The sequence below is a fragment of the Erythrolamprus reginae genome, chromosome Z, assembly GCF_031021105.1.
Source record: "Erythrolamprus reginae isolate rEryReg1 chromosome Z, rEryReg1.hap1, whole genome shotgun sequence".
Lineage (NCBI taxonomy): Eukaryota > Metazoa > Chordata > Lepidosauria > Squamata > Dipsadidae > Erythrolamprus > Erythrolamprus reginae.
In genome coordinates this window covers 104,450,019-104,475,573 of record NC_091963.1, presented here as the reverse complement: position 1 = coordinate 104,475,573, position 25,555 = coordinate 104,450,019, and the positions used below count along the sequence as shown (strand labels likewise).

General features: G+C 39.2%; 1 protein-coding gene across 3 annotated transcripts in view; it reads right to left on the bottom strand.

Moving 5' to 3' along the window:
- The window catches only part of ERBB2 (erb-b2 receptor tyrosine kinase 2), an 86,616-nt gene extending 62,332 nt beyond the window's left edge, over positions 1 to 24,284 (bottom strand). Inside the window, exon 1 of one of the 3 annotated variants that reach the window (XM_070730035.1) lies at positions 24,044 to 24,284. In XM_070730035.1, the coding sequence (XP_070586136.1) occupies positions 24,044 to 24,125 (82 nt within the window). In that variant the 5' untranslated portion in view covers positions 24,126 to 24,284. Of the gene's footprint in view, positions 1 to 5,857; positions 5,935 to 7,049; positions 7,070 to 24,043 lie in introns of those variants that run through there. The other 2 variants (XM_070730036.1, XM_070730037.1) reach the window with 2 other exon arrangements.
- Between the last annotated feature and the right edge of the window lie 1,271 nt (positions 24,285 to 25,555).

The window sequence follows — 25,555 nt, the reverse complement described above, 5'->3', positions numbered from 1 at the left end:
GGATTTAATTTTTTTGATTACCGCTTCTTTGGTCATGCTTGATGGGTGTGGCATGGCTTGAGGGGCGTGGCAGGGGAAGGATACTGCAAAATCTCCGGTCCCTCCCCACTCCAGGGGAAGGATATTGCAAAAGTCCCATTTTCTCCCGATTAGCAAGACTCAGGAGGCAGATAATAGATGGGGGAGGGGTCAGAACCTGCTGAAACCCATCTGTGATTTTATTTATTTATTAGTTGGACTTGTATGCCGCCCCTCTCCGAAGACTGTCAGCCAAGAAGAAGATTGTCAGCCAAGAAGAAACTTCTCCTACAAATATCACAGCTTCTGATCAAATAACAGTTAGAAAAGTAGGAAGAAATACTGATGGCAGATCTCAGCTGGCAAAGAAAACATACTTTCACATAGTTCCAACATTCAGAATTAAGCAATTGATGAGGTGGAACGAATACATAGGTTAATGAATGGCAAATGGATTAGATTACAATGCACGTTAGAGAGTGGGAAAATATCTAAAATAATGGAAAACAGCCAGGGAATTTCAATAAAATATCTGATTTGTAAAATTCATGATCCACAAAGGTAAACAAAGGTTAGGCACCAGCCTGCCCAGAGATCATGAGTTCAAGTCCCACCTTAGCAAGGTAGATGACCTTGGGCTAGTTACTCTCTCTTAGCCAAACCCAACTCACACGGTTGTTGTTATGGGGAAAATAGTAGGACAGTGTATTAGGTATGTTCGTCACCTTGATTTATTTGTGAAAATAATAAAGGCAAGATACAAATAAGTAAATAAACAGTACTGTTGCTGGAGTAAAGAACACAATTACTACATGAAATTGCAACAAGAACTTCTTTTAAAGAATAATGTAGGGGTTACTTTATTGGAATTTATATCTTTAAATCTTAACAGACCTTAGATTTTAAGTAAAACAACAATTGAATGGAATAGTTTCATTTTCATTATCCATAATTAACAATGTTAATCAAAACAACTACTTCTACATTAGTTCTGGTCAAAGAATTTGGGTTTCTTGGTATATAGATAGACCTTGACTTACAAGAGTTTGTTTAATTATCATTTGAAATTCTAATGGCCCTGAAAAAAGTTACTTATGACCTGTTTTCACACTTATGACTATTATCGCATATCTATGGACATGTAACCAAACTTCAGATGTTTGGCAACTGATTCATTATTTATGACAGTTGCAGTGTCCCAAGATCACCCGACACCTTTTGTGACCCGACACCTTTTGTGACCTTCTGACAAGCAAAGTCAACGGAGAAGCTTAACTGTTAAGTGTTATTTAACATCAGCAGTGATTCATTTAATGACTCTGACAAGAAAGGTTGTAACTTAACAAACATCTCACAACAACATAAATATTGGACTCAATTATGGGGGTTAGTCAAAGACTACCTTACAATGTTACAGAATATATTATTAGCGAAGGAAAACTTTTATTACTTTAGAATGTAAATTGGAATACCTACAAAAGGGGTCTACTATACAAATGATTTAAGTGGACCAGATGAACTACGTACAGTAAAAGACTTTGCAGCTGAGGAAGATTTAAATCAAAAATTTATCCTCTAATGTTGTAACTGAGAGCCAATATTGGGAGATTGTGAGTTCTAATCCCATTTAAACATGAAGCCAGCTACAGTACATGACCTGAGACACAAGCGTTTGGGAGACTCTGTGCAGTTCAAAGAACCCCACATGGCCCATTTTAGATGCACATAAGTGGAGGATGTTCACGGAGGCTTGGGAGGGCGAAAAACAGTCCTACTGGAAGCTCGGGGAGGTTGGAAACAGGCCCGTTTCCGGCCTCCAGAGGGCCTCCAGAGCTGTCCCCAACTAAAAGCTTGAGGAAAGTTTCTGGAGCTTGGGGAGGGCAAAAATGCCCTCTAGTTATTGTGCATGAGGCCAACTAGGCCCTAGCCACACCTACCCAGCAACTGGGCAGAGAACCCCTTGCTAATTCTTTTTAATCCGGCCCCTACCTGGGGCCAAACATTTTCTCTCAGTCCTAAGAAGGAAGCAATGAGAAACCACTTATGAAAAGCCTTGCCAAAACAACTCGAGGGATTTGTGCAAGGGGTCTCTGATAATAGGACTTGCTTAAAGGGGGGGGGGATGTACTATCTGCCAAATATTTAAATTAAGCGATCAGAAATTTGTTTTTTAAAAAGATGACCATTTCTGAGGCTTCAAGACAACCATATATCAAAACTAATTATTTATTGTTACTAATGATGGTCTGGAATTCTTTGTCACAGAGTTTCTACTAAGAAATTCATCAATGGGTGGATCGCATCTAAATCTAAGTGCAATGGCCTCATCGACATTTGTTATTTAATTTTCAGAAGAAAAGCAAGGGGGAAATGACCAATGGTAATTAACAACTGCACAAAGTAGGAATGGTAACAGATGTAATACTGATGGTTATAAGCCCAGGAAATAAAAATTCCCTTTACAATTTAGTAAGAGATTGAATTGAGTCTTCCAGGCAGAAAAGCTGACACCCATTACAGATATAGTGATACCTCTACCTAAGAACGCCTCTACTTACAAACTTTTCTAGATAAGAACCAGGTGGTTCAAATTTTTTTGCCTCTTCTCAAGAACCATTTTCTACTTACAAACTCGAGCCTCCGAAACTGTAACCGGAAAAGGCAGGGAGAAGCCTCCGTGGGGCCTCTCAAGGAATCTCTTGGGAGGAAACAGGGCTGGAAAAGGCGGTAGAAGCCTCCGTGGGGCCTCTCTAGGAATCTCCTGGGAGGAAACAGGGCCTCTACCCTCCCTGTGGTTTCCCAAATCGCACGCATTATTTGCTGTTACATTGATTCCTATGGGAAAAATTGCTTCTTCTTACAAACTTTTCTACTTAAGAACCTGGTAACGGAACGAATTAAGTTCGTAAGTAGAGTTACCACTGTATCTGCATATTAAATCAAAAAATTGGCATAGCAATCCTGTTTTCTTAGATTTCTTAAGGCAATTTCTGCAACTTCATGACTAGCACTGCTTTAGGGAACCAGGTTGGAGAAGGCTGCTTCAAGGAATATCTGCTGCTAAACTCTTTTTCCTATCAGATCAATAATGTCTTCACATCATCCCTGGAGCAGTTGGCCGAGTTTGACAACAGAACTAATTTTTCAAGCTGAGCATGTTTAGAAAGGAAAAGTGACTCTCTGAAGTAATCTTGATGAAGCAAAAACGCTCCATCCCCCAACGAGGACTATCCACAGAGCTTGATCCAACTAGAATTAGGATCAACAACCTCAATTTATGTAACCTTGTTGCCACTGGAAAATCAAGCTGTACAAGTACAGGCTGTGAAGGAAAGGAGTTGCTAAGTTGTTGAGAGATACGGGCTAAGCATACTTTAATGCAAGTTAAGTGCCATTATTGTAGGTACTTTTCCTATTCAAAGACAATATAAAGAGCATAATTTCAGAATAAAAAAATAGGTGGAGATTCACTATTTTCTAGAATACAGAGTTTCTGCTAAGAAATTCATATTTCTGCTCCCGCAAGAAAGAAAGCAATACGACCCTCTGGAACCAACTCCCCCCGGAGATTAGAACTGCCCCTACTCTCCTTGCCTTTCGTAAGCTCCTTAAGACCCACCTGTGTCGTCAGGCATGGGGGAACTGAGACATCTCCCCCGGGCATATACAATTTATGAATGGTATGTGTGTATGTATGTGTGTTTAGAAAATGGGGTTTTTAAAATGTTTTTAGTAGAAATTTAGATTTGTTATAAATTGTTTTTCACTTTGTTGTGAGCCGCCCCGAGTCTGCGGAGAGGGGCGGCATACAAATCTAAATAAATAAACAAACAAACAAACAAACAAACAAATAAATAAATAAATAAATAAATAAATAAATAAATACTTACTCAGTGAGACGTGGAAATATATTTTACATATGTTCAAATTCAGTTTGCACATTTCCTTGAGTCAGGGGTGGGTTCTAACTTACCTCGCCGCTGGTTTGCTTCTTCCTACACTGCGTAGGCGTACATGTGTTGCATGCCACATGGCTGTGCTGCACAACCACATGCATGCGCTTTGCGCACTACCAAAATCTTGGCTTCTGCGCATGTGCAGAAGCAAAAAATAAAATGGCGGCACCTATGGTGCTGCTGAGTGAGCTGGTTTGGAGCTGGCCATCGCTCCTGGTTCAGCAAGAAGGGGGAAATTCCCACTACCAGTTCTATAGAACTGGCCCGAACCAGGAACAACCTACCTCTGCCTTGGGTCCATAACTAGATCCCTTGGGTCTAAAATTAACGCATAAGACTTTAGATCAGTGGTTCTCAATCTTTCTAATGCCGTGACACCTTAGTACAGTTCCTCATGTTTGGTGACCCCCAACCATACGTCTAGCACCAATTCTCCCAATAGAGCTTTAAGCTGATAGGCAGGAAAGTCAGAGGGACACCCCCACTGTAAACACCTGATTGGTCGGATTGTAAAAATATGTTCCAAGGGACCAAAATAGAAGCTGTAGTTCCTAAAACCATGGGAAATTTGTCTTTTCCCATGGTCTTAGGCGACCCCTGTGAAATGGTCATTCGACCCCCCCAAAGGGGTCCCAACACCCAGGTTGAGAACCACGCTTTAGATAAACACAGCCTGTCACAGAAGGTTTAGGATATATTGAACAGGTCCAAAGACGGACTACAAGAATGGTGGAAGATCTTAAGCATCAAACGTATCAGGAAAGACTTCATGAACTCAATCTGTATACAGTAGTCTGGAGGACAGAAGGAAAAGGGGGACATGATCGAAACATTTAAATATGTTAAAAGGTTAAATAAGGTCCAGGAGGGAAGTGTTTTTAATAGGAAAGTGAACACAAGAACAAGGGGACACAATCTGAAGTTAGTTGGGGGAAAGATCAAAAGCAACATGAGAAAATATTATTTCACTGAAAGAGTAGTAGATCCCTGGAACAAACTTCCAGCAGACGTGGTTGATAAATCCACAGTAACTGAATTTAAACATGCCTGGGATAAACATATATCCATCCTAAGATAAAATATAGAAAATAGTGTAAGGGCAGACTAGATGGATCATGAGGTCTTTTTCTGCCGTCATTCTTCTATATTTCTATGTTTCTATATGCCAGAGGTAGGCAAAGTTGGCTCTTCTATGACTTGTGGACTTCAATTTCCAGAATTCCTGAACCAATCATGATAGCTCAGGAATTCTGGGACTTGAAGTCTACATGTCATAGAAGAGCCAACTTTGTGTGTATGTTTTGCTTTTTAATAAGGGGGGTTTAGTGACTTTTAATTATTAGATTTGTTATACTTTGTTTTATTATTGTTGTGAGCCGCCCCAAGTCTACGGAGAGGGGTGGCATACAAATCTAATAAATAAATAAATAAATAATAATAATAATAATAATAACAACTTTGCCTACCCCTGATACATACAGACCAGAAAGCGACCCAAAGATTTTGTTACCTCTCTTTAACAAAAACAGCAGACAACCCCATCCAAGCATACATACTGTATGTCCAGTGACACCTAATGATAACAATATAATGAGACCACCCATAGATTTCAGAATCTGGCAGATATGTTGGAATATGACCAAGAATATATTTTAGTTGGTCCCTTCTGAACATATTACATATTTAACTGCCTTAGTTTTTCACAAAAAAATGTTCCATGGAAATGAAACATGAGATAGCATTGAATTTGACAGTCTGTGCTTACTACCAGAAACTCACAATGATACAAGAATACTTGGAAAAACTGTCTTTTTGCAGATTAATTAACACAGTGGCTTTCTAAAATCTCCATTTTTTGCATTTTTTAATTAGCAGAGACAAACCTTTGCAGAGTTTGGAAATTGTTTCTTTTTTCCAGGTATTATTGGCAGGACTACCAATGAAGAGAGGCCTCTGGCGAAATGTAGCCAAGTGTTTGGGTGCTGCCCATGGGAAGCATACATGGGGGTTGGTTCTGCAGCTAGAGGCCACTGCCAATGAAAGGAAATTCTCTGACTCGAAGTCAGCAGGGACCCTCCTACAGGATAATCAACTGAAAGAGCCCATAATAAAGTGCACTCCCAGCTGCTGGAATTCTCAATGTGTCCATCAATGGTCTCCTGGCAACAGGCAGCAGGAGAGTGTAGGCCTCGGCCACCCAAATGAACAGGGGCCTTGGCTCTTATCTGGCGCTGAGTGCAGCGTAGGAGGAGGCCGGGTTAAAATTAACTGCATTACAGATGGAGAGATCTTCTTCCGGAAAGAATCCCAGATGCCCCTTCAACCCACTTTTAAACGATTTTTAATGAGAGGAAGGAAATAGGAATTGGTGAACAAACCAATAAATAAAATCTGGATGAGACAAATAACAAACTGGTTTTAAATTAATTTACCAAAAGGTCTGCAGTCAAGTAGCCAACAAACCACTACAAAGGAAGAAGTATTAATGGCAGTTAGCCTCACAGATGGCGACTAGGGCTTTGTTACATTCTCAGACTGAAGCATATAGGCTTCAGTCAGCTCCTCCATTCTGGAGGGAAAATACTGGCTGCTGATTGGCTAGACTAGGAGTAGCCAAAGTGGCCTCCCCTGGTCTAGCCAATCAGCACTCGGTATTTTCATGATTACAAGCATGATTGGCTCAGGAATTCTGGGAGTTGAAGTCCACAAGTCATAGAAGAGGCAACTGCCTAGCCGTGGGCTAGACTGCCTGGCAGCTCCCTATAAAAGGGCTGGCTTTTAATAGGTTGTAAATAGATTGTAAACAGAGCTTTTACTATGTTGTAAATAGTTGCCAAATAAAGAGCTGTTGTTTTGAAGCCACTTCTGTCTGCCTCTTCCATTCACCCTATCTAACATTGGCAATGAAGGTGGGATTGGAAGGCAGATAGGTCAGAAAAGAGCTGACAACCTCACAATCCAGTAAGTCTTTGACAAATGGCCTTTCTAAAGCACCAACTCAGCTGACATGATGATGCCTGCCTGTCAAATCTCTTCAACTCAGCATGGGAACACTGGAACATCTACATGACTCACTTCGAATGCTTCATGGAGGCAAATGACCTTCTTGGGCTATCAGACAACCGCAAACGAGTGCTCTTCCTGAGTTACTGCAGCACAGATGTGTTCGAGACGGCCAAGGCACTCGCTGAACCAACATCGGTCCAGATAGTCACCTGGTCCATCCTACAGACAATGTTCAAGACCTGTTATGTCCCGAAACCCTACAAATTCGTGCGACGGCAGACCTTCAATCTGCAGAACTAGAAGGAGGGGGAGTCCATTAATGCAGTGTTTCCCAACCTTGGCAACTTGAAGATACAGTATTTGGACTTCAACTCCCAGAATTCCCCAGCCAGAGAATGCTGGCTGGGGAATTCTGGGAGTTGAAGTCCAGATATCTTCAAGTTGCCAAGGTTGGGAAACACTGCATTAATGAATACATTGCCACACTGTACAAGACTGCTGCCCATTGTGAGTTCCAGATCTAGATGAGCTACAGCTCGACTGAATGATCTGCAGAATTCAAGACATTAACCTCCAATGGAGGCTACTTTCAAGACCCACCGGCACCCTCCAGATTGTGTTGGACGAGGCCAGGGCAGTCAAGGCATCCACTAACTTGAGGGAGATACTACAGCAAGCAAACAGCCCAAAAAGAGCTCAAAAACGGTCGGCATGCATCCTGAGAGATAGGCTGATCTGACAGTGATGAAGAAGTTCACCACCTTCGATTCAAAAAGGAAAATGCACCCAATGACAGACTTCCACCATGCGTCAGCTGCAGAGGGCACCATCACTATTGACACATAGTCAATACTATGAGGCCAGGTGTCAAGGATGCGACCGTCACAGTTATCTAGTAAGAGTCTGCTAGATATTATCAGCTGAGGCACGTTTCGGGTGCAGTTCAAGAATTTCAATGGTTGACCCCTTCTATTTTTTGTGGCAGTCCCTCAAATGTTGGAACACTGTTATCAGGTCACCCCAGTCTTTCTTTTCATTAAACTACTCAATTCCTGCAACTGTTTTTCATAAATTTTAGTCTCCAAACCACTAATCTTCTTTGTTGCTCTTTTCTGTACTCTTTCCAAATTCTCAGCATCTTCTTCATAAAGAGGTGACCAAAACTGGATGCAGTCTTCCAATTGTGGTTTTATTAAGCCTTTATTTATAAAACAATATTAGTACTTTTGTGATCTTGAATCTATTCCTCTGTTAATGTAATCTAGGATTGCATTGGGGTTTTTTGGTTGCTGTTCACATTGCTGGTTCACATTTAAGAAACAGTCCACTGGTACTCTAAGACAGTGTTTCCCAACCATGGCAACTTGAAGATATTTGGACTTCAACTCCCAGAATTCCCCAGCCAGCAAATGCTGGCTGGGGAATTCTGGGAGTTGAAGTCCAGATATCTTCAAGTTGCCAAGGTTGGGAAACACTGCTCTAAGATCCCTCCCACAGTTATTGCTATTGAGTCAGGTTTCACCTAATGTAAACCTGCACATTGACGTAATGATGTAATTTTGGCATCATGGATCCAGTTCTGTCTGTGCCGATCCATGCGCACCGCCATCTTTTTGAGGGAATTTTTGGCAATTTTTGTTATTGTTTGTATGGCTTATCTTAGCCCTCTGTTGTTGAAAAAGTCCTCCCCCGCCTACCCCCAGGTTAATGCCAACTTTTATTTCTTCATCCGAAGCACAGCTAAGCAGCTCCTCAGCTGTGTTTCACCTTGAAACCACCTTTTGAGCATGTGCGGAAGTGAAACATACGAAACATCATGATGCGCAGCGGTAGTGAAGGTAAGTGGAACCCATCCCTGAGTTGGATACAAAATAGGAGCCACTAACTTACAAATTGAGACATACAAAGTGATACAGGCAAGAAACTGAATACAGTGTTCCCTCGATTTTCGCAGGTTCAAACTTCGCGAAAAGTCTATACCACGGTTTTTCAAAAATATTAATTAAAAAATACTTTGCGGGTTTTTTCCCTATACCAGTTTTTCCCGCCCGATGACATCCTATGTCATCGCCAAACTTTCATCCGACTTTAATAAATATTTTTTGTAATAAACTTTAATAAATAAACATGGTGAGTAATGATCTAAATGGTTGCTAAGGGAATGGGAAATTGTAATGTAGGGTTTTAAAGTGTTAAGGGATGGCTTGTGATACTGTTCATAGCCAAAAAATAGTGTATTTACTTCCGTATCTCTACTTCGTGGAAATTCGACTTTCACGGGCGGTCTCGGAACGAATCCCCCGCGAAAATCGAGGGAACACTGTAATCCCAACTACTTAGTGCTTTAGTCAAACGTCAGGAGAAATTGTACTGTATTCCTCAAATTCTGCCTATGCCCTTTCAGCAGCACCAATCTAGTAAGTGGCGTGCAAACTACCGGTATTTCAAATTCAAAACAATGGACCTGCTCTTACTGGAATACTTTTGAAAGGTCAAAACAACCTGTTTCAAATTCAAAGTAGGGTGTTTTGTATTCAAAGCATTTCGCTCATACCTATTACATTGTTTGAAATGGTATCAAGTGCTAAGGGTAGATAAATGGCCATTGGCAAATAAGCAGTGATATTCTACATATTCTTTTACCATTAGTACTTATTTGATAATTTCTCTCCAAGTCCTTCTTAAAGAGATGGCTCTTGAATCAGCTACATGAATAGAGCCAGTGCAAGCCAGGTGACATTGGCAAAGCATCTTTCTGCTGAGAGATTCTTTCCATTTGAGACTTGAGACAATAGCAAAAGTGCGTAACTCCCCATTTTAAATTTCCAAGCCTGTTCTTAATGATCCTCCTCCTATCCCATTTGAATTAAAAATTGCAGTGTGTCAACTCATTCCAAATTCAAAGAGCACAAAAAAACCAGCTCTATGAGGTTGAGGATTTGACTGTGTTTAAAAGAGGTACATATTTCCACCCCTCTTCCTTTCATCCTTTTTATCACCAGAATTCTTAACTTGTAACAAAGACAAGGTAACTTACATTGTTCTCATCCCATGTCATTAGCATATGATTAAGAAATAAGTATTCATATTACTTGAATAAGTATTCATAATTTTAATATCTATATTTCCAAAGATTGTTTTAAAGTTGGTTGGACCTTAATTAAAATAAAATACAACAAATAAAGCAAACTAAAGACTCAAATCTCGGTTTATAAGCAGGTCATTAACAAATATTCCTCAAAGTAAATTTTGAAAAGTCCAAACCCACATTGTCAACATAGCTGATTTTTGTTTTGTGTAGAAAGAAAGAAAAAAGAAAGAAAGAAAGAAGGAAGGAAGGAAGGAAGGAAGGAAGGAAGGAAGGAAGGAAGGAAGGAAAATCCACCCTATAATCTGTAAATAATTGTATATTTTCAGCAAAGATAATTAGATACAATAAGTGATGCTAATGGTAGACAGTTGAAAACTCTCTAAGGAGATTGTATTAATATAACACAGAGCTTTTTGTTAGTAATAGGGTGGATAAAATAATTTTTGGAAGCAAATGGTTGGATTCATATTTATATATGTTTGTGTGTATACATGTGTTTGTAATATATATGTGCATGTGTGTGTGTGTGTGTGTGTGTGTGTGTCTATAGAGAAACTCAAAAAACATTTGCATGATATTCTAATTTTTCCGGTTTCATTTGTACATACACACATACATACACACACACTTTACAAGCACTAAACCACAAAATGATTTAACATAACGTGAGAATGATATTATTTATAATATTACAGAACTAAAACTTACCTTCTGTCTGAAACACGGACTCCCAAGAAATGGGTTTTCATGTAGTTTTGGGGGGGTGGGAAATATTATTCCACCTATTAATTTATAAAGAATCTTTCCATTGAACATTCATCAATTTTTATATGTATTTTTAATTGAAAATTTATTTACATGAACAAAAAGATAAACATGAGAACATATATAAAGAAAAGTTAAAGAAAAAGAGTGTAACAATATAAATAAAGAAAAAGATAAAAAACAATTTAAAAACTATCTTCTTTATAATAGTTACAGATCAAATTATTATCCCTCCTCATGATTCTCCTCTATCCTGGTTCAATTCTTTTCATATTAATTTCTAATGTTAATTGGGAAATTCAAAAATCACCATTTCATTTTTTTTCTCTTTTTCAGCAAAAAGTTAATCAAAGGCTTCTAACCACATTTATAAAAATATTTGTTTCATCTTTAACCAAACGGGTCAGTTTCCACATGTCTATATTCTACCATCTTCACAATCTATTGACCTCCATTGTGGATATTTCAGTATTTCTTCAGTGTTGTTTATATAGCAGTCTTGCTGCATTTACCATATAAAAAATCAATCCTCCATAATATTTTTCTAATTGGTTATCCATAAGGTCCAACAGGACAACTGAAGAACTAGTTCAATAATCAGAATATTATTTTTTTTTAAAATGTTGTATTTAATATGTACAGTATTCATATTTTTTTTGTTTTTCACTATCCATTCCTTCATTCATGATAAAAACATGTTTTTCATGCTTTTCATATTTCTAATATTGATTGGGAAGTCTGACGAGCTGCAGGTTTCATCTATCCATATAAATTACAAATGGAGAGATTACGTATCCACTCAAGAAACATTGCTCCTTTTCAAAGTACATGTGGGCATTAACATTCTGAACTCTTGTTTAATTATACAGAAAGAAACAATGCCGGAAGAAAACATATTCAACAACTCCAACAGTTACTGAGTTCAGTTCTGTTGTTATTTCTAAGATACTAAATGTTAAGTCCATACATGATCTTGACTCTAAAGTTCCTGTAAGTTCCCATAGTTAAACAAGTGCTCAAAATAAATCATCCTATATGATACTGTTCAAAGAATCATTTATATTCCTATATAGATTAGGATTTTTTTGTAAGAATTTGTTATGGCACTTCATAGATAGCAGATTCAAAACCATGTGCTCATTATATAATCCTATAGAGAGTACAAAGCATTGGAAAGCTGAAACTTTATACTGTATTGGCAGTTCTGTGTTAGCAAAAACTTCATAAGAGAAAGACAGTGATTTCTGACAGTCTCAAAATGGGTGAACAGTGCGGTCAGGTGGTAGGGAAAGCAAGTAGAATACTTGGCTGCATAGCTAGAGGTCTAACAAGCAGGAAGAGGGAGATTGTGATCCCGCTGTACAGAGTGCTAGTGAGACTCCATTTGGAATACTGTGTTCAGTTCTGGAGACCTCACCTACAAAAAAATATTGATAAAATTGAACGGGTCCAAAGACGAGCTACAAAAATGGTGGAAGGTCTTAAGCATAAAACTTATCAGGAAAGACTTAATGAACTCAATCTGTATAGTCTGCAGCAGACGTGGTTGGTAAATCTACAGTGACTGAATTTAAACATGCCTGGGATAAACATATATCCATCCTAAGATAAAACACAGGAAATAGTATAAGGGCAGACTAAATTTTGTGAGTCACCCCAGGTCTTCAGAGAGGGGCGGCATACAAGTCTAATTAATAATAATAATAATAATAATAATAATAATAATAATAATAATAATAATAATAGATGGACTATGAGGTCTTTTTCTGGCGTCAATCTTCTGTTTCTATGTTTCTAACTTTCAAATGTCAATTTGCTACTATTAATCTCGTCTAAACTGAACCAATCATTATTCCCATCTAGCATCCCTACTGATCCACAGGAGTTTCCACAGAAAATGTTGTTTGGATTCATCCCTGAAGAGGACCAGTATCAAGCTTGCGGCCCACAGGCTGGGTGTTGTAACACGCTGGCCATGATGACACCCCCACACCCGTTTAACAAAGGGGGAAAAGTCATGAAGCATCATGTGATGTGATGCCACAAATTTGACACCCCTGCTCTAGAGCAGTGTTTTCCAATCTCTGGAATTTTAAGATGTGTGAACTTCAACTCTCAGAATTCCCCAGTTAGCAAGGCCGCTTGGAGACTTCTGGGAGTTGACGTCCACACATGTTAAAGTTGAAAAACACTGCAATGTCCTGCCTGTCGGTGACTACTTCAGCTTCAATCACAACAACACAAGAGCACACAACAGATTTAAACTTAATATTAACCGCTCCAAAGTTGACTGTAAAATATATGACTTCAGTAACTGAGTTGTCGAAGCGTGGAATTCCATAGTGTCATCCCCAAATCCCCAACACTTTACCCTTAGATTATCTACGTTTGACCTATACAGATTCCTAAGAGGTCAGTAAGGGGCGAGTACAAGTGCACTAGAGTGCCTTCCATCCCCTGTCCTATTGCTCTCCTATATCTCCTATACCTTTCTTCTATCCCTATATCTGTTCTTCTATTCTTTCTTAGATATATTTTACTATGAGTATCTCCTCTATAACCTTCATAGTATTTTACTATGTGTGCGTGTGTATGTATACCAAGAATATCATATATATATTTGCCGAGAGGCAAATAAGGAGCTGTGATGTTCCTTCAATACACCAGGGTGATTCGACACAAAAATATGTAATACCTTCCCTGGTGCAGAGCTGAAGGGATTGGATACTGTAGCCTAGAGGATAATTCTCTGCCTTACAAGGCAAAGGTTGCAGGTTCAAGTCCCAGTGGGTATGGCTAGCTGATGAGGCAAATAAGGCCGAAATAGATCTATCCTAGTCTCCCTTGGTTTTCAAATTCAGCAAAAAAACATGTGACGTACGTACATACATACATACATACATACATACATACATACATATATATATACCCACTAAAACTCTCATTGTGTATTGGACAAAATAAATAAATAAATAAACAAACAAACAAACAAGCAAACAAATAAATAAATAATGCATCCAGTGGAGTCCAGAAGATATATCAATCCTTCAGTGGCGTGGCACACAAAAGTGTACTTTCCAAAGTTCAGATTTTGTAACCCTAAATATGGGTGCCGGTACTCGTTCCAATCCTTGTTTTAAATCTTCCCAAAATAACATCAAGAAGCACTTCAAATATTCAAAAAGTGCTAGATAAAAGTGATCATTATTACCTACTAGGAGCAGCTGTGACTTATTAACAAACTGTTGCTAGGTTCTGAAATAACAATCCTTTCCTCTTTCAGGAACTGTTCTTGTGTTTCAAACTACTTGCAGGAATCTACAGGTCTTGTAAATCTGAGTGACACTCCAAGCGCCACTTGGACTGCCTGATGTTCCCACTCTCAAACATAACCCTACCGGGAGAAGGTCAGAAGACTATAATACCATTGCATTAACAGAAACACCTTGATTTCTCTTCCAGAAGTAATCCTCTAAATTGGGGGTAGCAGGAGTCAGGGGATGGGGGAGAAAGAGAGATTGGCTATTTAAATTACAAGAGTTCTATAATACAGCCACCAAACGAATGGCTTGGAAAAAAATTTATTCACCACTATAATCAGGCAAGCAGTTAGAAACATAGAAGACTGACGGCAGAAAAAGACCTCATGGTCCATCTAGTCTGCCCTTATACTATTTCCTGTATTTTATCTTACAATGGATATATGTTTATCCCAGGCATGTTTAAATTCAGTTACTGTGGATTTAACAACCACGTCTGCTGGAAGTTTGTTCCAAGGATCTACTACTCTTTCAGTGAAATAATATTTTCTCACGTTGCTTTTGATCTTTCCCCCAACTAACTTCAGATTGTGTCCCCTTGTTCTTGTGTTCACTTTCCTATTAAAAACACTTCCCTCCTGAACCTTATTTAACCCTTTAACATATTTAAATGTTTCGATCATGTCCCCCTTTCCCTTTTGTCCTCCAGACTACACAGATTGAGTTCATGAAGTCTTTCCTGATACGTTTTATGCTTAAGACCTTCCACCATTCTTGTAGCCCGTCTTTGGACCCATTCTATTTTGTCAATATACTTATAGGTCAGGGCAAATTTTGATACAGTAATCTGCAATACCACTGCACGTTAGCTATGTATAATCAGGGACATTCAATGTGCAACTTCAGAGTGCATACATTTCCTAAATTCATTTCTGTGGCTGCAAATCTCTTCCAAATGTCGATGCATTTTCGTCTGGAGACAAGAAATTCATGAGAACTGCTGTATAACAATTAGTAAGCATAAAAGTGGCTTGAAATGGCTTTATATTTACGGTAATACTGCCCAAGTCAAAAAGAGGGCTGTGAAAATATCTACATCCTGGACACAAGCTGTTTCAATTCCTACCCTCAAAACAACGCTATACCAAAACAACCAGAACAAGAATAGTTTTCCCCTCCCCCAAACACCATCACTCCGCTAAACAAATAATTCCCTCAACACTGTCAAACTATTTCCTAAGACTGGACTACTATTAATCTTTCTCATCATTCCCATCACCCCTCTCCTCCCACAAATGACTCTATGACTATAACTTTGCTGCTTGTATCCTTACAATCTATATTGACTGGTTCCTAATATGATTTGATTGCTTAAATCTACCCGGACTATCATTAAGTGTTGTACCTAATGATTCTTGACGAATTTATCTTTTTTTTTTTTAATGTACAGAGAGAGCATGTGCACCAAGATGAATTCCTTCTGTGTCCAATCACACTTGGCCAACAAAACTATATTCTATTAAAATGAGATGAAATCACAGCCATTCCTCACACCTGCCCCACCCCTGTTCTGCAGAAAAGAAATAGCATATGTATATAAAGATTTTCTCCCAAGTGCGTCATTTTTATGAAAACATATATAGGAGCAGGAAATCAAAAGAAGCCGGTTCCAGGTTTATTTATTATTTATTTATTTATTTATTGGATTTGTATGCCGCCCCTCTCCGTAGACTCAGGGCGGCTAACAACAGTGGTAAAAACAACATGCGTCAATCTAATACTAAAACAGCTAAAAACCCTTATTTTAAAACCAATCATACATACAAACATACCATACATAAATTGTAGAAGCCTAGGGGGAAAGAATATCTCAGTTCCCCCATGCCTGACGACAGAGCTGGGTTTTAAGAAGCTTACAAAAGGCAAGAAGGGTGGGGGCCATTCTAATCTCTGGAGGGGATTTGGTTCCAGAGGGCCGGGGCCGCCACAGAGAAGGCTCTGACCCTGGGTCCCGCCATAATACGGTGTGGAATGTATTGGTTCCTGTTTCCCCATTTCCACTTTTGGGGACCTTGTAGCAGAAAAAATCCCAAGTCGCCAGAGCCACTTAGTGTCCTTTAAAATAAACTGAGAAATGTCATGGGGGAGTGAGGTCAAGAGTTGTATTGTGAAAGTAGGCTTTTTCTCCTAGTCTGAAAAACCATTTTGGTTTAATATTTAATAGAAACTCTGTAGTGGAAGTATAAGTGGAAAGCAAAGGAATCTTCTGAGGAAAACCTGAAGGTCACCTTAGTGACAAGTTAAGCCAATAGAGACTGCACACTATGTATCTGAGTGCCAAAGGAGCATCTTCCCAAATTGTTGTCTCAGATCACTATTTTTCCATTTAATTTCTTTTAAGCAACAATCTAAGTACAATGGTACCTCTACCTAAGAACGCCTCTACTTACGAACTTTGCTAGATAAGAACCAGATGTTCAAGATTTTTTTGCCTCTTCTCAAGAACCATTTTCTACTTACAAACCCGAGCCTTGAAACTGTAACCGGAAAAGGCAGGGAAAGCCTCCATGGGGCCTCTCTAGGAATCTCCCGGGAGGAAACAGGGCCAGAAAAGGTGGGGAGAAGCCTGCGTGGGGCCTCTCTAGGAATCTCCCAGGAGGAAACAGGGTCGGAAAAGGCAGGGAGAAGCCTCCGTGGGGCCTCTCTAGGAATCTCCTGAGAGGAAACAGGCCAGAAAAGGTGGGGAGAAGGCTCTGTGGGGCCTCTCTAGGAATCTCCTGGAGGAAACAGGGCCTCCACCTTCCCCGTGGTTTCTCCAATCGCACGCATTATTTGCTTTTACATTGATTCCTATGGGAAAAAATTGCTTCTTCTTACAAACCTTTCTATTTAAGAACCTGGTCACGGAATGAATTAAGTTTGTAAGTAAAGGTACCACTGTATCTTTTGATACTCCTTGACTGCAGAACAAAACTCATATTCGGAATTTCATTTGGTCGCAGCATATAGAGCTTCACGGTTAATCTAGAAAAGATATGATCAACATCTTGTGTTTGAAAGTGATGTGAATTGTAATACAGATGTATTGCGTTGGGCCTATTCAAGAAGTTCAGAGGTTGCTTGTAGACTTGAGAGAAAAGTAGAACCAGTTTGCTATTTTTTTCAAAAGAAGCAGAGACATTTTATTATAATTGCTTCCTCCAAATGAAATGGTTTGAAATAATTCTCAAATTTAGTCTGGATTTGTTGCCGGCAGTGATGGTGAACCTTTTTTACCTCAGGTGCCGGAGGTTTGTGCGTGTGTACCTTCCACACGTCCCGCCCCCTGCACATGCGTATGTTACCCACCACACATGGACATGCAACCCCCACCCTGTTTTGGCCTCACATCCCAAAACAGCAGTGGGAGAGGGGAAAGCCTCTTTTACCAAACGGAGGTAGAAAAGGGACCGCTTTCTGCCACACGAATCCCAGCGAACAGTTAGGTCCCACAGAGTGGGCCTTCTCCGAGTCCCGTCAACTAAACAATGTCATTTGGCGGGACCCAAGGGAAGAGCTTCTCTGTGGCGGCCCCGGCCCTCGGGAACCAGGGCCTTTAATTCGCCATCACGGATACAGAAGAAACCACAAGGAGAGACTGCCACTTAAAACTAGTTTACCTGATTCCATAGGCCAAGTATGGTGCATATAACCAAGGTGCAGTGATTAGAGCGCAGCATTGCAAGCTACTTATGCTGATAATCGGCTGCTAGCAGTTTGGCAGACCGAATCACAGTAGGCTCAAGGTTGACTCAGCCTTCCATCCTTCCCAGGTCGGTAAAATGAGGATCCAGGTTGCTGGGGGCAATATGCTTACTCTCTGTAAACCAGTGTTTCCTAACCTTGGCAACTTGAAGCTATTTGGACTTCAACTCCCAGAATTCTCCAGACAGCGAATGCTGGCTGGGGAATTCTGGCAGTTGAAGTCCAGATTGCTTCAAGTTGCCAAGGTTGGGAAAAACTGCTGTAAACCACTTAAGAGAGGGCTCTAAAGCACTATGAAGCATTGTATAAGTCTAAATGCTATTGCTATTGCTATTTAAGTAAGGCTTTTGGTTTGCTTGATGGAGAACTATGCAGAATTTAAAACCTTGTAGAATATTTTGTTATTTGATTTTTTTTTAACCTTTAAAAATGTTATTTCACCAGTAGGGATTGTGAAATATATTACAGCAGTCATCTTTACAACAAACTTTTATGTGATTGTAGACATTGTACAAAAAAATGTGATAGTGGCAACAACTCCAGGAAGTCCATGCCTTTCAGTAATATTAAAATGCTACCAGATTCCATATTTTTTTAACCAACAAACTGCAAAGTATGTTTGTGTGTATGTCTGTTTTAATAATGGGTTTTTAAAAAGTTTTTAAAAATGTATTAGATTTGTTATGAATTGTTTCATTGTATGCTGTGAGCCGCCCTGAGTCTACGGAGAGGGGCGGCATACAAATCTAATAAATAAATAAATAAAATAAATAAAGTAATATACCCAGAGAACCAGAGTTGTCTGGATATAAATATGGCATTTGAATTACGTTTTCTTACTGAGATCTCTTGCTGAAGCCTTACTTGAAACTGATAAATATAAACCAGGTTATGATATATTAAATTAAACCACGGTTAAATAAATTCTGACTTAATACAATGTGCAAATCCCGCCTAAGGGCAGGGTTGGTTCACCCCAATCTTACAGACATGTACACTCCCAAATTTCCAGATGCTCAAACTTGTAGAAAGGCAAGACCAGCCTGAATATGAAGTAATGTCTTAAATTCCTAGCTATAAATCACTGTCATATATCTGGAATGAGGAAGAACAGCAATCAGAAGGCCCCAGGACCTCTTTCTTTGGATCTCAACCAATGGATCTCCTTTGTTGCTGATGCTCTCAAAAGTGATTCCTGCCCAGCTGCTATTGGCCACTGAGGTTATTACTGAAAACCTTCCATTCCAGTTGCTGCGATCTGCCCTCAATGGCCATTTCACTAAACAATGTCGGTTGGCGAGCCCCAGGGGAAGAGCCTTCTCTGTGGCGGCACCGACTCTCTGGAACCAACTCCCCCCAGAGATTAGAACTGCCCCTACTCTCCCTGCCTTCCGTAAACTCCTTAAAACCCACCTCTGCCGTCAGGCATGGGGGAATTGAAACACCTCCCCCGGGCATGTTTAATTTATGCATGGTATGTTTGTGTGTGCGTCTGTTAATATATGGGGTTCTTTTAAATCTTGTATAAATTTTAAAGTTTTCTGATTATTTATGATTTGTTCTATCTTGTTGTGAGCCACCCCGAGTCTTCGGAGAGGGGCGGCATACAAATCTAAATAATAAATAAATAAACAAATAAATTTCAAGCTATGTCAAGGACAAGACAACTGGTATCTGCGGAGACATCTACCATTCATAATATCAGGTCCTTAATAAATACAAATTCAGCATCTTTTGTAAGAGGACATGCCTGCATTTGGGGGGGGGGGAAGAATTTTCACTTTCTTGAAAGAGTATTGCTCTTATGTTACGCACCTTTATTTATAAGGGTGGATTCAAACAACATGCTTTGTTGCCAGTCTATCACCATTGGTTGCCGATCAGTTTCCGGTCCCAATTCAAAGTGTTGGTTATGACCTATAAAGCCCTTCATGGCATCGGACCAGAATACCTCTGGGACTGCCTTCTGCCGCATGAATCCCAGTGACCAGTTAGGTCCCACAGAGTTGGCCTTCTCCGGGTCCCGTCGATGAAACAATGTCGTCTGGCGGGACCCAGGGGAAGAGCCTTTTCTGTGGCGGCCCCGACCCTCTGGAATCAACTCCCCCCGGAGATTAGGACTGCCCCCACCCTCCTTGCCTTTCGCGAACTCCTCAAAACCCACCTCTGTCGTCAGGCATGGGGAAATTGATTCCCCTGGGCCATTTCTGCTTTATGTATGGTCTGTATGAGATGTATGATTGTTTTTATATTAAGGGTTTTAAATTGTTTTTAAGTATTGGATTTGTACTGTTTGTTGTTGTGAGCCGCTCCGAGTCTTAGGAGAGGGGCAGCATGCAAATCTAATAGATAGATAGATAGATAGATAGATAGATAGATAGATAGATAGATAGATAGATAGATAGATAGATAGATAAATAAATTGGGTGTATTGTACACCTTCTGCTGTTTCTCTAGGTAACAAAAATAGTAACTAAAACAGCTATTCAAAGGCTGTATGCAATGCCTCTGCATGGCTGTATTATCAGTAGTAATTGTTTTTATTACTTGGTGGTAGTGGTGGAATGCAGGAATGGCACCAATTTGTCTTCTCCATTTTAGCTTCATAGTTCGTTTATGGGCCTGTAGATAGAAAGCTGCTAGCACTACTATTTCCCACCTATCTCACCGGCCTTTTTATCTATTGTTCATGTCTGGTTTCTCCTGCACTTCTATTTTTCACCTGTGAGGAGGGCCAGGCTACGAGTCTACGGAGAGGGGCGGCATACAAATTTAATAAATAATAATAATAATAATAGGCTTGGCTCAGGTTTAGGGTTCTTTCAGAAAAATGCTAGACCCTTGTTCAAAGGTAGCCTGATAGTCTGCCTGACGTTTCCTAACATTTCTCCAGGCAATCTGACAGGTGGCTAAACATGACTTTCCAAGCACATATCTACACTTGTCCAATCCTGCCGTACCACACCTTACAGAAGGTGATTTGTGGTTGGTTCCCTGCCAGTCTACAGTGCTTGGCAGGAGGAGAAGTGAAGCCGAGAGATTCTACCAATCGCTTTCTTTACTCCATCCTTCATTAAATCAATAAGAGCAACATCACTCACCAGCCTTGTTATTTTGACTGCGTAGAACTTGACAACTGAATCAGCAAAATTTGTGCCAGTATTACTTTGAACTCAAGGACTGGTGGACACCCTTTAATAAGCCATCTAACTGTGCCCAACTTTGGAGTGCCACAAGTTAAAATACTAACGCAAACAATGCAGTGTAAATGCTGCTTTAAATCAAAAAAAATACAGAACAAGGAAACACTAGTGCCACAAAAGAAAGTAATAAAATAACCTTCTCTGCATAATTTATAGCCTGCTATTAGCATTATTTTTATTGCCACATCAAATGTTTTGCAACATTCCAGAAGACACCATCAAATTCGGCGTCTCTTGACTCAAACACCATCATTATCAACTCAAGTTAGCTCACATAAAAAGCTTATCTTTCTTTCTAAAGTTTAAATAGTAAACATTTAAACTTGGGGTGTGGGATAGAAAAAAATGATTTAATTTACCAGAAAGGCAAGTAAAAAATAGTACTGTGTGCTCCATTTAATGCCTAAATTAAGAAAAACCAACCAGTTTTTAAAAAATCATTGTCCAGTCTCACACATCTATGTATCAGTTTTCCAGAGACAACTACTGAAATGGATTAGAAGAAAGTGTATACTGTACAGTATTTACTTTAAAAGGCAAAAGCTTTGCGACATAATTATATTTATTGAGACATTAAATTGAGATTGTGAAATGCAGTGTGAGTTATAAATCCACCTTTCTTATGAAAAGAACGTCACCTCTGCTTCTATTTCTGTGATTTAATGATATTCTCTTTCTTTTATGACCTTTGGAAATTTACCAGGTAAAATTTCTCCATCATAGACCTGATTTCCCCAGAAGGAAGCCCACAGAAAGAAGACAATCTTTTCATGAAGCCGCTCAGCACAATAAACAGGGCTAGGAGAAACACCAGACTGAAAAATACCAGCAGTACAGACTGTTTTTCACTTTGGTATCTTCCAGATATCTTGGTCTATCATTCCTATCAACCTCCTATGATTACATAAACCCATTACATTTTGGGGAAAGAGATGAGGAGATGGATAAGAAATACCTGGTTCTTCTGCACCTATATAGCTTAAGACCCATGAGACACCACTTATTAATCCCTAAATTTCATTCCTTTAAATTCAAGGAACCCAATAATATTTTCATGACATTTCCTTAACAGAGCCCATTCAGATAAGATATGCAGCAAAACCAGCATATCATAAATTATTTGTTATTATAGAATAGAATAGAATAGAATAGAATAGAATTTTATTGGCCAAGTGTGATTGGACACACAAGGAATTTGTCTTGGTGCACATGCTCTCAACGTACATAAAAGAAAAAGATACATTTGTCAAGAATCGTGTGGTACAACACTTAATGATTGTCATAGTAGTTAAATAAGCAATGAAGAAACAATCAATATTAATAAAAATCTTAGGATACAAGCAACAAGTTACAGTCATACAGTCCTAAGTGGGAGGGAAAGGATGATAGGAATGATGAGAAAAACTAGTAGAAGTGCAGATTTAGTAAAAAGTCTGACAGTGTTGAGGGAATTATTTGTTTAGTAGAGTGATGGCGTTCGGGAAAAACTGTTCTTGTGTCTGTTATTTGTTATTATTAACCAGATTCAACTGAACAATTGTTCTTAAATCATCTATAACACATTCAACTTCTTTGGAGCAGCAAGATCAAGAACGGCACTGAGAGAATACTGGGTGTATGTAAACAACCTGAGGTCAAAAGAGTTGGACAGAACAGCATTTAAAGATGGGAGTGAAACATCCACAAAAGGTACACTAAAAAGTAACTTTTCAAAAAATAGCAAAATGCTCAATATGTAATTATGGGCAATTAAAAGATAGATGGCAGGTCGTCTCTATTTCTGATGGACAATATCTGCTGGGATTATGACCAGGAGCACTGAACAATGCTAAAATCTATAGTTTTCTTTTCTGTAATCTGATATCATCCAATAATAATAATTTCCTATTCCACAAGTCCCAATCATCAAGTTTACCCTGTCTGGAAATTATGGCAACTACAATCCAACACTTCAAGATAGCTCCTGTTTTTAGAAGGCTTGATAAAAATGAAATCCACAAAACTCAATTTGGCTTACTTTTCAGTCGCCTAGGATATCATTATAAATCTAGGTCAGATCCAGACAAACTTCACATTCGATTAAAACTACTGCCCCCTGATTGTTTCTTGACAGTAAAATGATTTTAGATTGGTACTTCGGTTTTTTTCGTTTTGAAAACCCCCCCAAAATAAATGGGGCTCCAGGGAGATTTAAAGACTACATGTCTATGGATACATGCAAAAACTTCGCAGAAACCCTCTTCCGCCACCGTCCATTGAGAACTTCAGCCCTTTATCTCCCTTCCTTACAAGGTAGAAACATTCTCTCTTATTCACACATACGCTTTTTGTATAGCAATCCAGATAACCCCTAATTTAACTCATGAGTAATTCAACCAGAGTCCCCGGCTGCAGGCTGAGAATCAGTGCTACGGATTGCAACAAAACAGCCAACCAGAACAACAACAACAACTCCTTTCTCGAAGGGCGGGGCTGTAAAGACAATCTCCTATACTAGATTGACGGTAGACCGGACCCCCCCACCCCCACCCCCCAAAAAAGAGGAAAACGACCTCCCGAATAACTAGTAATCCGGCGGATTCTCCTTATTTGCTTTGTTAAACTAAAATCGGGGCGAAACCTTGAGGAAAGAAAGAGTTTTCCATTAAAACTTCTCAGATCCCATCTGCAAAACCTGCTCCCCCACTCCCGATCCACCGAGTTTAACAACCGAAGTTGCGTTTATTCTCCCTCTCTCTCTCTCTCTCTCTCTCCCACTCGCCTCGCCCTTCCTTTCCTCAGGGCTGACCCCTACACGAGAGTATTTGGGGAGTTCCACGCGGTTTATTGACACGTTGTTACAATAAAGTTGTAGGAGGCGTAAATGGAGAAATAAATTGGCACGCAAAATTGCGCCTGTTGTGCAATTCTACTTTCCCTCTTTCCCCCTTTTCTTTTCCTTCGCTCCCTCTCCCACGATTCGAATCGCACATAGTGTGTAAGCATTCACAAACGACCTACCTTCGGTAGTCGAACCGCTTGGCCAGACAGAAACCAAGAGAAGCCCCATGCCGAACCAGCAGGGACAAAAAATGTGGCCCATTGTTTTATCATTGCAACCCCCGGCGCATAATGTTGTTCTGGACCTAAGAAGCGGAGTTATTCCCCACAGCAATCTTCAAAAATATTTCCACCAGCTTCCCTCCACACTTCTTTGCTTCCTAACTTTTCGACTCCTTTCACTTCCTTAAAAAAAAAAAAAGTCACCACCTCTGTGGGTTGGTGTTTTTTTTTCCCCTCCGCCAACGCTAAATGTCAGGAACGCGCCGAGCGCGGGCACGAGAAAGATTCCAGTTCTCTCGGGAGCTGCGAATGGCTATGGAAAGTACAGCAGAAGAAAAGTTTTTTTTCCCCCTGCTTTGATTCCGTACTGCTGAAATTGAAATTTTATTTTTTGCTTCGGATTTTTTATTTTTTTAGTTGTAGATATTTGGCTGATATACGAATGCAAATCTTACATTAACACAGAAATGTGTTACTTTATGGAACCCACGCTACTAATGTATTAGTAGCTCACGTATTCTAATGTATCCATTAAAAATCGGAGAAAACATGATCAATAAATTAACACTATAAAACTTTATACAGCAACAAAGACCAATAGTAGCACCAAAATTTAGGTTATGTTTTTGAAAAGTGCTTCTAAATTTGATTTAATCTTGTATTATTTTACTATGTGTATATAGATATATACCCACTAAAACCCTCATTGTGTATTGGACTAAATAAATAAATAAAATAAATAAAATAATCTTGAATGAGTTGGAAGATTATAAATCTTGAATTGATAGGGGAAAAGAAGCTATTTGAGAGACCGATTAATCAGAAATATTAGATTGAAAGATTAATTGTAAAGTTTTTAACATTGATAATAAAAAAGCATAGATATCTTTGCATCACAGTTTTTCCTCATAAAGGGCTAAAAGAAATCCCCCTGATGGGCTGAGAGAAATACTATTTTCTCACCTATTTCCACCAAATACAAAAACAGCTTTGGTAAATAAATCTATAAGGCAAAAGTTGTACAGTACTTGCTTGTGTACATGTACTTAGGGGGGGTGTATGTGTGTTTCTATAAAGAGAATAAATTGGTTTTTTTACGTTTAGTTTTTACTAATTTTACCTAATGATTTTTTTATCTTACTATTCAGAATCATGAATTAAAATTGCCCTAATCATTTTTTTAAAAAAAATCACTTTGTAACCTTATGTGTAATAAAAAATATTAAATTATCGAAGACTATAAGACAGGACTGCAATATAAAGCAAAAACACTATATTAATCAAATGCATCGAAAAGGGAACATATATGTTTAAGCAAAAAGTAGTTATTTATCACATTATGTGAAGCTAGCCATTGTTTGTAAACTACCAATTAAGCTCTTACATGAGTTATTCAACAAAACTATGGCCCTGTGGAAATTGTAGAATGACTACATGTGTTGTTTATGTTTACAGTAAGTTTCATTGCAC